At 40.0% G+C, this 16,726-nt stretch overlaps 1 protein-coding gene across 5 annotated transcripts in view; it reads right to left on the reverse strand.

Annotated features, from left to right (window-relative positions):
• ccdc149a (coiled-coil domain containing 149a) overlaps window positions 1-16,726 on the reverse strand; it is a 168,086-nt gene that overhangs the window by 137,148 nt on the left and 14,212 nt on the right. For all 5 annotated transcript variants that reach the window (XM_041195894.1, XM_041195885.1, XM_041195875.1 and 2 more), the window contains exon 2: window positions 11,891-12,052. In XM_041195894.1, the coding sequence (XP_041051828.1) occupies window positions 11,891-12,052 (162 nt within the window). The remainder of the gene's footprint in view (window positions 1-11,890; window positions 12,053-16,726) is intronic.

Here is a 16,726-nt window from a genome sequence, read left to right on the forward strand (position 1 = left end):
TTTCAGAGCGCATGGTGTTAAGGGTGATTTATTAGCACAGATACAGGATTAGCTAACTAACAGAAAACAAAGGGAAGAATTTTCCCCAGGGCGGCAGGGGGAAGTGCAGGAGCGGGCGCATGCAGACAATTCCCCCAATCGAGGGCATGCTGCCATTTTACGTGGGCGGGCCAATTAAGACCTGCCCATTGTGACGTTGGCCGAGAAGTGTTGTGCGGGTGGTGGGGGGGGATTCCCTCAGCCGGGAGCGCGCTCTTTCGTGAATGCTAAGTGCTGCCTCAGGGAGACCAGCACTAAATTCAAAAATGGTTAATGCACAAAATTAAAATTTCCCTGACATGTCCCCTCATGTGACACTGTCACATGAGTTGGGACGTGTCCATCACTTTCATTCAAACTTTTATTAAATTTTTAAAAACCTACATGTAACCTCATCCCGCATGTGGATGAGGTTTCATGTTTTTTCTGAAGCCCGCCAGGGCTCCCGGCCTGCCCACCAACCTTGTCCATAAACTAGTTCAATTACTTTTTAACTGGCCTCAATTGGCTGTTGATAGGTCGGCGGGCACACAGTTGATTTGGCTGTGCCCCCGCCGACCTGAAAATTGAAATGACGTAGAGTGACGTCGGGAGTTCCGACCAAACGTCAACCCATGTCAGTTTACACGTCGGCGAACAGGCCCCCCCCCCCCCACTCGCCGACCTCAATATCCTGGCCAAAATGTCGGGATCATTTTCAGGTTGGCAAAACGTATCAAGTGGAATGCCATAAGGATCTGTATTGGGGCCTCAATTGTTTGTGACCTATATTGATGACTTGGATGAAGGAACCAACTGTCTTTTAGCCAAATTTGCTAAGGATACAAAGGTAGGCAAGGAAACAAATTGTGAGGAGGATACAAAGAGTCTGCAAAGGGATATAGAAAGGTAAGCGAGTGGGCAAAAAATTGGCAGGTGGGGTATAATGTGGAAAAATGTGAGATTGTCCACTTTGGCAGAAAGGATAAAAAGGCAGAATATTATTTAAATGGAGAGAGACTACAGAATGCTGTGATACAGAGGGATCTGGGTGTCCTTTTTAGCATGCAGATACAGCAAGTCATTAGGAAATATTGGCCCTTATTGCAGAGGGAAAGGTGTATGAAAGTAGGGAAGTCTTTCTACATTTGTACAGCGCATTGGTGAGACCACAACTAGAGTTCTGTGTACAGTTTGGTCTCCTTAGGGAAGGATATACTTGCATTGGAAGCAGCCTGAAGAAGGTTTACTAGGCTGATTCCTGGAATGAATAGGTTGTCTTATGAGGAAAGGTTAAGCAGGCGGGCTTGACAGGGTAGATGCTGAGAGGATATTTCCCTTTGTGGGAGAATCTACAACTAGGGACACAGTTTAAAATTAGGTGGTCTCCCATTTAAGATGGAGATGGGGAGGAATGTCTTCTCTTGGAGGGTCATTAGTCTTTGGAATTCTCTTCCACACAGGCTGAGTTAGACAGATTTTTATCCACAAGGGAGTCAAAGTCTATGGGGGGGGACAGGCAGGGAAGTGGAGTTAAGGCCACAATCAGGATGCCATGATCTTATCGAATGGCAAATCAGGCTCAAAGAGCCAAATGGTCTACCCCTACTCTTATTTCTTGTGATCTTATGAAATTTATTCCCTTTCCCCACCTTCTCCTCCTCACCATCCCACTTCGGGGAGCATATCCCAAAACAGAATATGTGGTAATTATCAATTTTCTGCTTGTGGGAACTTGCTGTGTGTAAATTGGCTGCTATGTTACAACAGTGACTACAATTCAAAAGCACTGCATTGTCTGCAAGGTGTTTTGGGATTTTCTGAGGTTGTGACAGGCATTGTATAAATGCAAGTTTGACCTATTTCAGGGTTTCCTTTGTTCCATGCTGAAATGGTAATTTTGGGCAACATTTGCCTGTGATTATTTTATATTTAGAGTTTTTCTGTTAGTATTTGTACTAATTTATCTATCAAAAAAGGCAACATTAAAATAAAAACACAAATACAGAAGGTAATGTCACACCATGGCTGCATCACCAAATAAAGGAATTTGTGAAAAAGAGCCCCCGAAAACCATTAAGTAACCCCCTGAAATCAAAAAGTAGCCCTCGAGAAAATTAAACTAGTCTTTTTTTTTTCTCAAGAAGGGCCCAAAAAATGTATTTTGATCCCTGATCAACAATTACAGGGCAGCACTTTACAACAAATGAAATATTTCTTTTTTTGAAGTGTAGCCACTATTGTAATGCAGAGACGCAGAAGCCGATTTGCACATGCCAAACTCCATCAAGCAGCAATGTGGTAATGACCAGGTAATCTGTTTTTGTGATGTTGACTGAAGGGTAAATATTGGCCAGTGCAAGTGGAATAGGTCGCCTGCTCTTCTTTGAAGTAATGTCATGGGATTTTTTACATCCACCCGAACAGGCAGATGGAGCTTTGGTTTAACATCGCATCTGAGAGGCAGCACCTCTGACTGTGCAAAACTCAGTACTGCACTGGAGGAGTGTCAGCTTTGGTTTTTGTGCTCAAGCCCTGAAGCGTGACTTGAACCCAGAACCTTGCGACTCAGAGGTGAGGATGCAAGCCACAGCTGACCTAAATGCGCCATGTTCCTTGAACAAGGTCTTACAATTTGTTGGTGGTCTATTTTAAAATGATGACATCCTTTTCCTTATTTCAATAGTACAGGATTACGATTCTTCTGATGCTTTACAGTTAAACTAGAGCTCAGTGTACATATAATTTATTTTCTAATATAGGCCATATTTTATTCTTTATTCTACCTAGAAGCAAGGTTTGAAGAGTTCCTTTGTTATTTTTAGTGCAATTGTATATGTTGACAAATGTGTTTACAATTTCACTACAATGAGAGTGCTAAAGAAATCTTACCACAAGTTTCTAAAAAGATTTGATCTCATATAATTCAGAATCTTCACACATTTTTGTTGGAGAACTGAGGAACGCAACATTCTTGATGACTGAACTGTTACAGGTATTTTGAGGGGAAAAAATATAATGAAACAAAAAAGAAATCATAGCAAATGAAAGACAATAAAAAAAACACCAGATGGCGTATCTGGAGAATGGAGACCTCTACCACAAGGCATCCCATTGTGAGGTGGTGGAGGTCCCAAGTCCATGGCTTCTATCAGCTGGAAGGATTAGGGCAACAGGTGCATTCAAACACCATCACTTCCATGTACCTCTCCAAGTCACACACCATCCCCACTTGGACATATATCACTGTTCCTTCCTGGCCACTGGTCAAATTCCCAAGAACTCCCTAAGTGGAAGCACTGAGGGACCACCTTCACCGAACAGACTTACCATCACCTTTCTAAGAGCAACCAGGAATTGGCAATAAATCATGTCCTGACTAGTGACATCCATATCCCAAGTATGATTTATTTTTAAAATTAGTTCCCAAATGAACTTTAGCCTAGATTCTGAATAAAAAAATGTTTTTAGAAACACAGTGGACAGTGCACGTACTCATTCAGTATTTCATTTAACTCACTAAGCTCAAGTATTACCTGGGGGTGCTTGACAATAACCTTTGGGAAAATCAAAGTATTTCTGGAAAAGATCAGAAAGTGACAATAACCTCAGGAAAGAAAACAGCATTTCTGGACAACAGCACTATGCCTGAAAATGTTATCAGAAGCTTGCTGGAGTATTCTGAGGGTAGTTATACTTGGTAACTGTGCAGTCAATGTTGCGTCTAACTGCCACAAATAGTTGACAGCAGCTGTCCAGGAAAATCTGACACCATTCATAAAAATACTTTTGCCCAATGCCAAGAGGCTCAGCATTGATGGTATCCAGTAAATGTGGAGGGAAGGAATGCACAGGTGATAGACGTAAAGGGACAAGGAGCATCTTCAATTATGGCAGTTGTGGTCACAAAGCCTGTGGCTCACATTGGATCTGCTTCCAAATTCAGAAAAGTTGGAAACATTTCCAATAATAATTGCCTGAACTCTTTTGCCGTCCTTGTGGACGACTGTGCTAGGTAGTTTAAGTTCACATAGATACTCAAAACAGCAGCAGTTGAGATGGCCATAGAATTGGAAGGATCATTGCGTCTATGGTACCTTTTCATCTCTCACATATATGAATATTCAGTTGAAAAGTTAAAGAGATACCAATTACACAACAGTAATTAAAAATGCTATTGGATTGCAGCTTTTTAATTAAAAGTAATTGTAAAACCTCTTTAATTTTATATTTTAAACTAACTGGGACATTAATTGGCACAAACAATAAACCAAGCAAAATCAATTTGCAGGGTCTGAAACTTGCACTAAATGGCAAGAGTGATCCAAAGATGCTTTGAATTAATAGTTATGGAACAAGCTCATAGTGTAATTTTTCTATTTTTCTGGGAAATATCTGTAGGCCATGCCAAAGTGTTCAGTATGCTCATCAAACTAGGTGTATCCCAGCTGCTTTTGTCAATAAAACATTACTATTGATAAAAACTACTTTTCACTAACTCTAAAGACTTTACTTCCTCTTCTTTAACAATGTTCCAGTCCTGATTAGGTAACCACCAGAAAAAAAGCCAATCAAATCCTTGAATCCACCCCATAATCCTTTAAGAGGTCAATAGTACCCACCCACTGCAACACACACTCCCAAAAAGAACACTTATAACAAAATCAACACACAAGGAAATTAACTGTTCTAAAAAGCAAACACCTAGTCCTTCAGTGAAATTCCTCCAACAATTTTCCTCCTTTCATTGATGTCTCATCTTAAGGTCAGAGGGGCCAAATGGCCTTCTCCTGCTCCTAATTCATATGTTCGAATGCATTTTGTGCACTACATCAGTTCTTTTTATTCGTTCATGGGATGTAGGTGTCACTGGCTAGGCCAACGTTTGTTGCTCACCCCTGACTGCCCTCAAGAAACTGGTAGTGAGCTGCCTTCTTCAACCGCTGCAGTCCATGTAAGTACACCTACAATGCTTTCAGGAGAGGAATTCCAGGTTTTTGATCCAATGAGAATGAAGGAAAGGCAATACAGTTCCAAGTTAGGAGGGTGTGTGGCTTGGAGGGGAACTGGCAGGTGGTGGTGTTCCCATGTGTCTGCTGCCCTTGTCCTTTTAGGTGGTAGAGATCACAGGTTTGGAAGGTGCTGTTGAAGAAGTCTTGGCAAGTTGCTGTAATGTATCTTGTAGATAGTACACACTGCTGCCACTGTGCGCTGGCGATGGAGACAGTGAATGTTTAAGGTGGTGAATGAAGTACCAATCAATTGGGCTGCTTTGTCCTGGATGGTGTCGAGCTTCTTGAGTGTTGTTGGAGTTACACTCATCCAGGCAAGTGGAGAATATTCCATCACACTTGACTTGTGTCTTGAAGATGATGGATAGGTTTCTCTTCTGGGAGTCAGGAGGTGAGTTACTCACTGCAGAATTCCCAGCCTCTAACCTGCTCTTGTAGTCACAGTATTTATATGGCTGGTCCAGTCTAGTGGTAACTCTCAGGATGTTGATGGTGTGGGGATGAGCAATGGCAATGCTGTTGAATTTTGCTAGGACTCCTTGATACCACACTCGGTCAAATGCTGTCAAGGGCGGTCAATCTCACCTCGCATCTTGAGTTCAGCTCTTTTGCCCATGTTTGAACCAAAGTTGTAATGAGGTCTGGAGCTGATTAGGACTGGTGGAACCCAAACTAAGCATCAGTGAGCAGGTTATTGCTGTGCAAGTGCCATTTGATAGTACTATCATGGCACTTTCCATCTCTTTGTTGATGACAGAGAATAGACTGATAGGGCAGTAATTGGCCTGGACTGTGTCACTACAACATGGTGCAAAATTAAGGGTGGCAGAAAGGGATAGAGAAATAACTAGAAAGCAGGAAGGAGTGAAGAAGACAACCGTAGAAGGAGACATTTTTGCTCCATGAGCAACATCAATGAAAACCATCTGTCATAGATTAAAGCAATGCAGTAAATTTTCTTAACAAAAACAGAATTACCTGGAAAAACTCAGCAGGTCTGGCAGCATCGGCGGAGAAGGAAAGAGTTGACTTTTCGAGTCCTCATGACCCTTCCACAGGACTGAGTGAATATAAGGAGAGGGGTGAAATATAAGCTGGTTATATTTCATCCCTCTCCTTATATTCACTCAGTTCTGTGGAAGGATCATGAGGACTCGAAACATCAACTATTTTCTTCTCCGCCGATGCTGCCAGACCTGCTGAGTTTTTCCAGGTAATTCTGCTTTTGTTTTGGATTTCCAGCATCCGCAGTTTTTTGTTTTTATCTCAGTAGATGTTCTTCCTCCTCACAATTGGAAATCGAGGATTATTGCAAACTTGAAACAGTAAAATACAGAACCACTAGTTTACTTGCCAATTTAAGCAATTTTTCTATTATAATATCAAAGACAGTCCAACTGTGTTAACTGTTAGTTTAAATGTAGCTGTTCTGAAGAAAATCTACTGCATTGCTTTACTCTACGACAGATGGTTTTCATTGATGCTGCTCATGGAGCAAAAATGGTGCAGATTCTGATTGTTCAATTTTACAAATGTATGGTGTATACTCAGCTTCAAAAGAGAACAAAGCAGCTCTCCAAGACATGAGTAAGACTGAAGTTAATATTTGTATGGCAGTGTGCAGCATGATCAGAATTCTTATGATTCATTTATGCGCATTATATGTAATGCATCAACATCCCAGAATCAAGATCTTCTACTTCTACTGGAGAAAACATTTATATTCTAATCACACAATTTGAACCTAGAATTATTTGTAGATAAATCATCCTCACACTATGAACTGAGCCAAATTCTAATTTTAAAACAAGGGACCATGTGAGTGATTTCTCCTTTGCAGCTTTTTTGAGGGTGCATGGAAATAGGTGGGGGTACAAAGAATGAATCTTTGAAATATATTCCAGCTTTGTACCTGCATGACAGTAAATTTATGCAGCCAGATCAACAACTGTATTGATGAGGTTAACAATGAAGAAAAATTGATAGGTTTCACTGAATCATAGAAACAACTGCATGCAGAAGATGGAAAAAAACTAGAAAGCACAGTGCTTACTAAGAGAAGCCACATTATTGATAAAGAGAGATGTAAAGCTAAAACTGTGGAAGGGCATTTGCAGCAATGCGGGTAGAAAATAATATTGCTATACGTGACGAATTCTAATTAGGAACCCCTGGCAACTGCCAGTTCAAGTCAAACAGAAGTGGAATGGAACCAGGGACAATAAGGAGAGAAGGTAAAAGTATCAACAATTTTATGGTGACAATCTGTCTCTTACCATAAGCCAGCAGAATAGAAGAGCAGGTGTTACATTGCATTTAGTATTCAGCAGCCTACCACAACTGATCAGTAAACTAGAACTGGATGAACACTTGGGTACCAGTGATTATTTGATACAATAAGATTTGACACTGTAATTAAAGTCAAGGCCAAAAATAATAATATAGGCTTCTCAGGCTAAGGGAGTAAACTTTCCAGCTATGAAAAGAGCACGCAGGAAGATTAAGTGGGGAGTGAAAAAGAACAGAAGTAGAACTAAATTTTTACATTGTGCATTCTATTTAGAATGAACCATAGAAAGCAGCCATCCCCCTCTGGGAGAAAGAAATACAATCAAACCACAGCCACAGACTTAGGTCAAAAATCTAATAAAGGTCAAGAAAAAATATTTCATAAAGACAGAGCCAAACAAAAATCAGATTCTGAACCATACAAATGTCTAATAAGAATAATTAAAATGGGTATAAAAGAGATAACAATATAAAAAAATTGTAGACAGCAGCAATATGGATGCAAATGTGTTTTTTTAAACTTTGCACGCGGAAGGTGGAGAAGTAAAAGACCAAGTAGATCCATACTGCTGGTTACCAACCTGTGCCAGTTCACCCCATCTCTTTTATTAAATCCTTTCATAATTAGAAAAAAGCTTCCCAATAGAGACTGTCATCAAATTCTTCCTCTTATCCATTTATCTCATATACCTACATTACAATACTTGATCTCATACGACAGGGAATTGCAACCTGCAGCTCCAAAGCTTTGGCAATCTGGCTCTCAAAGCCCTGACAACTCAATTCTTTTTGCTGCTTATTTATTATTTGCTGATTTGTCATGTTTGAATGTTGTAGGCTTGGAAAAGAAAAAATCAAATTGTGTAGAGTATTTAAATTTGTGTTAAAAATGTGACTTTTTCCCTGTGTCTGTCTCCATACCATTTCTCTCCTTCCTGCAATATTTTTGAGGGCATATGGAAATAGTTGGAGTGTAAAGAATGAGCCTCTGAATTACCTTTCAGCTTAAACCTGCAACACCAGTAAATGAATGCAGCCTGATCACCAATAGTATTGATGAGGTTAACAAAGAAGCTGGTATGTTTTATTGCCATCACAGAAGCAGGTCAGGAACTGTAAAGAGCAGAGAGGAGATGACTAATATTGATAAAGTATGCAGCCTAGCTTATTTCTTTTTTATTCGTTCTTATGTATGGGCAATGCTGGCAAGGCCAACAATTATTTCCCATCCCGAATTGCCCTTGAGCAGGTAAATAAGGAGGGAGTTCCAGGATTTTGACCCAGTGACAGTGAAGGAGCAGTGATAGAGTTCCAAGTCAGGACGGTGTTTGACTTGATGGGGAACTTGCAGCTGGTGGTGCTTCCATGCATCTGCTACCATTATCCTTCTGGGTGTTGGAGGTTGTAGATTTAAAAGGTGTTCTTGAAGACCCCTTAGCGAATTGCTGCAGTGCATCTTAGGGATGGTAAACATTGCTGCCACTGTGCTGGAGAAAGTGAAGGTTTAAGAATGTGAATGTGGTGCTGATCAAGCAGGGTGATTTCTCTTAGATCATGTCAAGTTTCTTGAGTATTAGACCTGCACTCATCCAGAAAAGTGTAGAATATTCCAACTCACTCTCGACTTGTGCATTGTAGATTACTTTGGGGATTCAGGAGGTGAGTTTCTCACTGCAGAATTCCTAGACTCTGACCTGCTCATATAGCCACAATATTTATATTATATCGCATGCAATCTCTTCTTATGATTTGAGAAGCCATGTGTAAGAGGAAAAGATGCATTATTGATAAGGAAATTATCTATCAAATACTAGACAAGGGATGGACTGTGGCAGAACCTGGCACCTAACAGCAACTTGATGATACTGTAGCACCCAATGCTTAAGAATGTAAATAGAAGTGAAACTGCAGAAGACCAGCAATAACACTGCTGGGCACTAACGTCACACATGTAGAGTTCACATCTCTACAGAATACACCTAATCACAGAAATAAAGATGAAGAAATATCTTTAGAAGAAAATAAACTTCAGGAAGGAACAAATTTCAAGTCCCTGACTTCCAAGTGTTAATTATCCATCAGACCAATTTCTTACAGGATATTGTGAATTTATGGATAAGTCAATTTATTTGTTAATTTCCTTAATTATTTTAAGTTGTTACAAGATTTTTTTTTTACATCTGGATAGTCTGCTGCTTGGGAGACAACATGGTCAGAGATAAGTCAGAAAAAAAATCAGAAAAAAATTCTGCTTGGTGGTCTTAGAAAACCATTTAAGCAACTTGTTTGGTTTTGTATGGGTTGCTGGTTGATTATTACTAGCCTTTTTCATTCTGTCTATATTTAAGCAATCAGCGGTGATAACTGGTTATTTGAGCAAATCAGAAAAACATGACATAATGTGCCATGCCTATAGGCACACGTAATATACTACCCTCAACATTTATTGATTGGCAAGTACATTAATTGGGTAGGAATTTGCAGTCAGGCGCAAAGCTGACTCAAAGAAATCTGCTAGAAATCAAAGAGATCTTGTGAACTCTGCGGCATGGAGTTCCCATTTCCCAATGTCACTTTGTTTCTGATGCCAAGTCAAAGGATCTCCAGGCATCCAGCAACAGTGATGTCATCAAGCAGGGTAAGCAGCCAAACATATTGAAGTATTCCCACTGACAACAAAGCTGGAAGTAGAAACCACTGAATCCCTTCGCTGTTAATTTAATTTTTTTTAAATAGATAACAAAATAAATGATTGGGACAGGCACATGGGGTTAAGGCGGAAACTGAATAAATTATAAACAAACTTCAAAATAAATATGGAATTTCCTATGGAGAAATTTGACATTCAACAAATATAAAATTACTCTTTTAGGACAGTGAAGATGTTTAGCAGTAATTATGAACTTAGTGGGCCATTAAAAACAAGATTTCAAGAGTTTTTATAGAGCGATTAAGAGTATAAGAATGTAAATTCTCGCCAATTCAATGGTTTCTAATTGATTGCAGTCTGTGGTGTCTCCAACAGCATACCCTCTGGAGAAGTTTTGAATCACTGACAGCACCTTCTGGATTTTTACATTTAACTGCAGAAGTTGCTGTAGTTTAAGAGGAGTAATAACAGCGAATTCTGACAGTTTCACCGTCATTGGTACTGCAAAATCCAGGCCATTAAGTGTGTGAAGCTCCCAAAAAAACAAGAAACAATGAATTAAATGATGCAGAGTGAAAAAATAGATGAGACTGTAATAATATAATCTCAATATTCAAAGGAGAAGCCAGTCATGAACTCTAGACTTAGCCAAATAGCCTAATATTGGTTATGAGGAAAAACTACTTAACAGCATTTTATGCCAAATCACCCACATTCATTTAAAGAGCACTACAGTCAGAAAATAAATTTTGAACATGAATTTACAATCTGCTGAAATTCTTTGAAGCATTAACTAAATTGATTCATGAGAATAATCCAGGGGATGCTATCTACTTGGATTTTCAGAAGGCATTTGATGCAAATTTCATATGCCTGGTTCACACTGTTTTTTTAACAAGGAAGCATCAGTGGTTAAGTAGAAGCAGGATGTTCCAATTTTATGCTGATCATTGGCAAGATCAATTTTGAAATACTGTGGATAATGCAGACCACCTTGGAGCTGAATACGGATATGCTTCCCTGTGATTTCCAACAACAGAAGAACATCATATTATTTAAATATTATGGGTGAATGACACACCACTAGGTGTGCATTTCAGGTGACTGTCTGTCCCAGAAGCCTGCAAAGTACAGTGCAATGCATTAGTTTTGGGGTATTGCGGTCTATCCAGAAACATGATTTGAATGGGTTTTCAGCCCTCAAATATTTAAACAGTTGCACTGGAGTTGATTGTACAAATCATGAGATGATTTATCGACTTGGGCCTCTAAGTTATGGAGAGATTCACAGATTTGAAATAGTCCGCATTAGAGACAAGATTGCAATGACAAACGATCCAGATTTTTTAAATGCTGATGAATAGTGGAAAATGTATATCTAAGCAGAATATTTAATTTGGACTGCAAGTTCAGAGCTAGATGATGCAAATAGGAATGTGTTCATATTTCACAAAGTGAAAATTTATATCAAATTCATTGCAGTTTTGGAATACTGATTTGCACCAGTTTCCCGACTTTAAAATCGCTGAAGTCCTTTGATCCTCTGATGTGATAATGGTCTAGGAATGAATTCCCATTGTTCTGTCCTTCTAAATCTGAACTGCAGAAGGCCACATTTGTAATGCAGTCCAAAACTTGCAGTTGGGTGTGCAATCTCCAGTGGAAATGGAATTTACTTTCATTGCTCTTGTGTGATCCACTGTAAAATTTCTAGGCTGGACCCTTGCCTACACAACAACTTCATCAATGAATTGGAAATTTTATCTAGTGATGCAAAAGTTGGTGTTTAAATTCACCCTAAAACTGTAAGACAAAATTACAAATGTTTTCCTAATTTTTTTTTTGAAAATGACTTAATTCTGTTTCTTCCTTCCACAATGCAACTAGGATATAGACTCATAGGTTAAAAATAGTAACTTACTATGAGTTCTCTGTACTTTTTCTTCAGTGATTGATGGCGCTCCCGTAGCTGATTAGCCATTAGTTTGTACTGGTCCCGCTCTTGTTGGCACGTATCAAGCTCCTTGGAGAGAATCAACAGAGCTTCCTTCTTGCTCTCCAGTTTTCTTTTACATATCAAATACTGAAACAGAAGAAAAATGTTAAATTTAGGCCAAAGCATGATGTAAAACCACACAAGTTTCAGATTTTGTTCTTTATAAAGAGACAGTTGGGTTTTTTTTTCATAAACTTCCACAAATTTCTACCACCTACTGAACTTTTGTGACACGTAAGCTACAATTTAAATAAGCATCCCTAAGTTTCCTTAGGCAACTAAATTTGAGTGCTACAACAATTGACTGCAATTTGTTTGTAACCATGACAATGTCACAGAAAACCTACAGCCTTTAGTATTAATGAGGGCTTCTGCATATTTACCTACAAAACATCCTGGGTATTTATGTATGCATAAGTGCTGGGATGGACCCCCTATTGCCACCATTAACCTTACTGAACATTGCGCAGTTAGCAAGAAGCATTGTCCTAATTTCCAGGCTAATCACCAGAGCACCCACACCTTAAGGAAGCATATAGGGGTAACACAATGGCCAGTGAGTAGCAGCGATGAGTGTTGGGCAGTGTGAGGAGTTGAGAGTTGAGATTTTCCATTTGCAGTTTGTCAAATATGTCAAATTTGATGAATTCCTTCATTGTTTAATTTTACAATCCACACAATATATGTCCACTGCGTTAATCTTTGCTAATTAATTTTTGATTGTCACTTGATAAACGAGAAGTAATTTATATCACTATTGTGAAAACATCTTGCTTCCATTGGTTGGAGAATTTTGGCAAACTTTCTCTACCTCTAGCCAGCAATCAAAACAGAGTTGCAATGGAATAATATAGGAGTTCGACAAGACAGTTGAAAATCACTTAAGTTTAAAGCTTCTGGTACATGAAAATATCAGAAGAGCTTTGGTAGGATTTTTGCTTTGTAATCACTCCTGGATATCCATAATTCTTTATTCAAACACAGTAAAACATTCTACTTAATGAACATCAATTTAGTTGATCAACCACTGTAACAGAGTCTCATTACCATTTCTACATGGCTATAAAGTTAATTTAAATAAAGGACCAAGACAGCAGAAAAAAAATCTATACTCGCAAAGCTTGGCTGACCAGATATTGTACAATATGGTGATGCACGCGAGGTACTGAATAACTCCAATACACGTCTGGCATTTTTTGTAATACAGCTGTCATCCATTTGATCAATATCATGCACTCACTTTTATCATAGAGATCTGTGATAGGCCTTCATTTATTTCGCCTCATTACAATCTGAGGCAGTTTTCTGGTGTTATTAGGAGAGTTGGTGCCATTCTGTTAGGTGATCTGCATTTGCTCTCCCTGATGCAACTATCTACCATCTGGAAATTTCCCTCAGCTGAGATACGCCACTGAATTCATGGGACCACTTTAAACCCAGTTGCTACTTCTTTCAGTAATGAATCACAAAACTAACGTGAACACTTACCTCCAAAGCTCCAAATAAATTTCTCTCCATTGTTTCCAATTGTACTGGCAAGACACCATATCACATAAAATATAGCTTCAATTGTACACTTACAACTGTACTATTACCACAAAGTATCAAAGCAGTAAAATTATAGCAGTGGTGGAAGAGGTGATGCCTGGAACAAGCCAGATCAAGGGCATGTGCAGGTATGCTGCAACAGTTCAAAAAGGAACTACATGAATTCCTTGTGACAGCTAATATCCTGCATACAGAAGATAGGTTGGACCGAAGTTTGTACTGCCTAATCACAGTGATCTCCTGGAACTTGTTGATTGCCTTATGGGAACATAGAGGAACTTGCCAGTTTGTTTTGCCCCCTAAATTGCACAGCAAAATACATTGCATATCACTCTAGATCTAACAGGATGGTAAAAAGCAACAAACTGCATGTTTTCAGTGAAACAAAGATCTACTGTAGTAAGCGTTTCCAATAGAAGACTATGACCTGTCAACTGGTCAAGGCTAGTTAACTTATGTCACAATTTCATTTTTACTTCCAATCTTACTGCGTTAGAGAAAGCAAAACCTGAATGATGGGCAAAATCCTATCGCAGGTGAGGATTACCAATCTCCTTCAAAAAAATGCAAATAGTTGCAAAATGATTAGTCCAACTATAGTAGCTACAATTATGCCACAATTAATAAACACATATCACAAGAATTTATAATAAATTTAAAGAGTAGGTTTACAATAAAAAAAACTGCAGTCATTCAAATAGGGCACAGAAGGTTCTCCATGTAGGATTTCAGTGTGAAAGCACTCTTATAGATAAACAGATATGGTTCAAAAATTCATAGCCCTTCTCCTGCACCACCATTGTAAGTCCAGCAGGAATACACCAGAATTGCAGAAACTTGGACCAGGAATCTGATGCACTTAGTTCCAGCCTTGTCATTTTCCATGGGACCTTCTTTGGGATGGGGCCTCCTCTATGATGCTCAGAGACAGAATCGTCCCAGATTTGCACTAAATGCGGTAGCTGGTGGGTAAAACATTGTTTTACCCACCGGCCACAATGGCGACTTCTCACGCCATAATTATCCCAAACCCGCTGCATTAACTATGCATTCCTGGGAAACACACCATTTTGATGGCAGGCAGGCTCCAATTTGCCTGCCACACCGTCACCTCACCACTTCATCACGACAGGCGCCACTTTTAATGTACAGCCGCGCGTGTACCTCTCAGTACATCCAGCCCAGGACTGCTGCAAATAAGACATAGCCCCGAAAGGCTAGAAGACTGCAGCCCCCAGGTTTAGTGACGCCTTTTGGACCTGTGGAGGCCTGCCATGATGTCCTCTACCCCCACTCTGGCCACAGGAGAGACAGCAACATTACCATCCTGGCTTGGTAGGCAATAGTAGTAGTGATCAGTGCAAAAGCTGCAGAGGAGAGGTTGGCCACCCAATGCAGGTAGAGGATGAATGATCTCATCTGTGCTGCCAGGGTAAGGCAACCATCTCAACACTCTAAACTCACACACTCAAGCCGATCACACATTCACTGGTGTCTCACTCACTGCCAGCTCAAGGGATGTCATCACTCACTCTTTCACACACACGCTCACATCTCCATGTGGCCTCATCAGCTCTGGAGACTGCGTCCTCAGCCCTCACCATCTTGAGGCATAGATCAACCTGTGCGCCCACACAGACCCTGGGATACAACCCCGCAACCCCCCCCCCCCCCCCACCCCCCCCACTTTACCCAGTACAGCCCTCAACCTGCAGTGTCTTCCCTTGCTTGGAGCCACTTCTCCCCATTACCCCAAGCAAGCCCCAGCCCTGCAGCCGTACAAAGCCACCCTCGCCTTATGGCTGGTCTGGTAGGTAGAGACCTGCCCATGAGCCCCCCTAAAAATACTGTGGTGCTGTCTAGCACTAATGACTGTGAGTGCTGCCTGAAAAATGGTAGGCAAACAAACCTAGAAGTCCCAGGCGAAGTGTAGCTTGCCAGGTGCATGTCACTAATGTACAGTTGTGAAACACGTGGACAAACAATCCAGCATGAGGGGATGAGTCCAGCGAGCTAGCCTTATAATGATATGCAGGTGTATTACAATGAGGTTCCTGATGTCTGATAGTGGGAAATGTGGCCCACCATCAACGGGTTTAGTGGACAATTGCAAACTGGTTTCACGAATTTGTGAAACCGGTTTTTGGCCTTCTCTCCATATTGTCCACTCATGCCACCGAGCATGCCCAGTGCCAGCGGGCAGGGAAAATTCCACCCTAGGAATTTTCTCCTCCTCAACAATGAGAATCTTTCAGTGGGCCCAGTCAGCAGGCACTGATCAGCCAACACAAGTAGAGTCCTGGACCCCATAGGTTGTTAAAAAATCTGGTAGAATTTTTCAACCCCTTATAAAGGAAGCCAAATGGCCACATAGGGGTTTTAGGAAGGCGCCACTTTAAATCCAATTGCTACTTTTTGCAGTAACGAGTCACAGAACTCAGGTCAGCATCTCATGTCAAAAGTTCTGATTTCCTTAAAAAGATGGGTTCCTGAGATAAGACAATAGTGACACAGACATCTTTGGCCATAACTACATGAGATGAAGCTTCCCTTTAACCTATGCATCAAAATGGGGTCAACACCAGGCAGGCACAACTCAGCCCTATTACTCAGCCCACTGAACTTTGGCCTTATAAGCTATAGATGATACATTTTCACTCAACATCTTCAAACAACCCTAATTTAAATACAGAAGTTAGTTACTCCATCTTTTTCAAGCATTTCGAGGAACAATAAATCTAGTGCTAAACAATGCAGCAAATAAGCATTTTGAAAAAAAAATGATTGCTACATTTGAGAGATTGGATAGTCAATATATATATGGCAGAATGATATTCTGAGTTCTGCAACAGTAAGATTTAAAATATTTTAAACAGCATTGCTGTCTCAGAAATATTTTATTTTGTCAGCCTGGCAAAATTATTTTTCCCAGGATTTTTTTTAGCACCATTTATCAAAATGTAGCTGAACAAAATATTTCCAGGATTAACTATTTAGCATTTTTTGGTTGCTGATCGATGGCATACTATAATTCATGCTAAAAAAAAATATAAGGGGCAGTCCAAATTAAAATGCCAATAAGCAGCAAAATAAGCTGATAGTTTGGATGTCTAATGAATAGCAAGTGCACATTTTTAACACTTTTATGACTCACCTAGCCTCCTTAGACAGCACCTTCCAAACCCACAACCGTCTAGAAGGATAAGGGCAGCA

The sequence above is a fragment of the Carcharodon carcharias genome, chromosome 1, assembly GCF_017639515.1.
Source record: "Carcharodon carcharias isolate sCarCar2 chromosome 1, sCarCar2.pri, whole genome shotgun sequence".
In the NCBI taxonomy this organism is placed as follows: Eukaryota; Metazoa; Chordata; class Chondrichthyes; order Lamniformes; family Lamnidae; genus Carcharodon; species Carcharodon carcharias.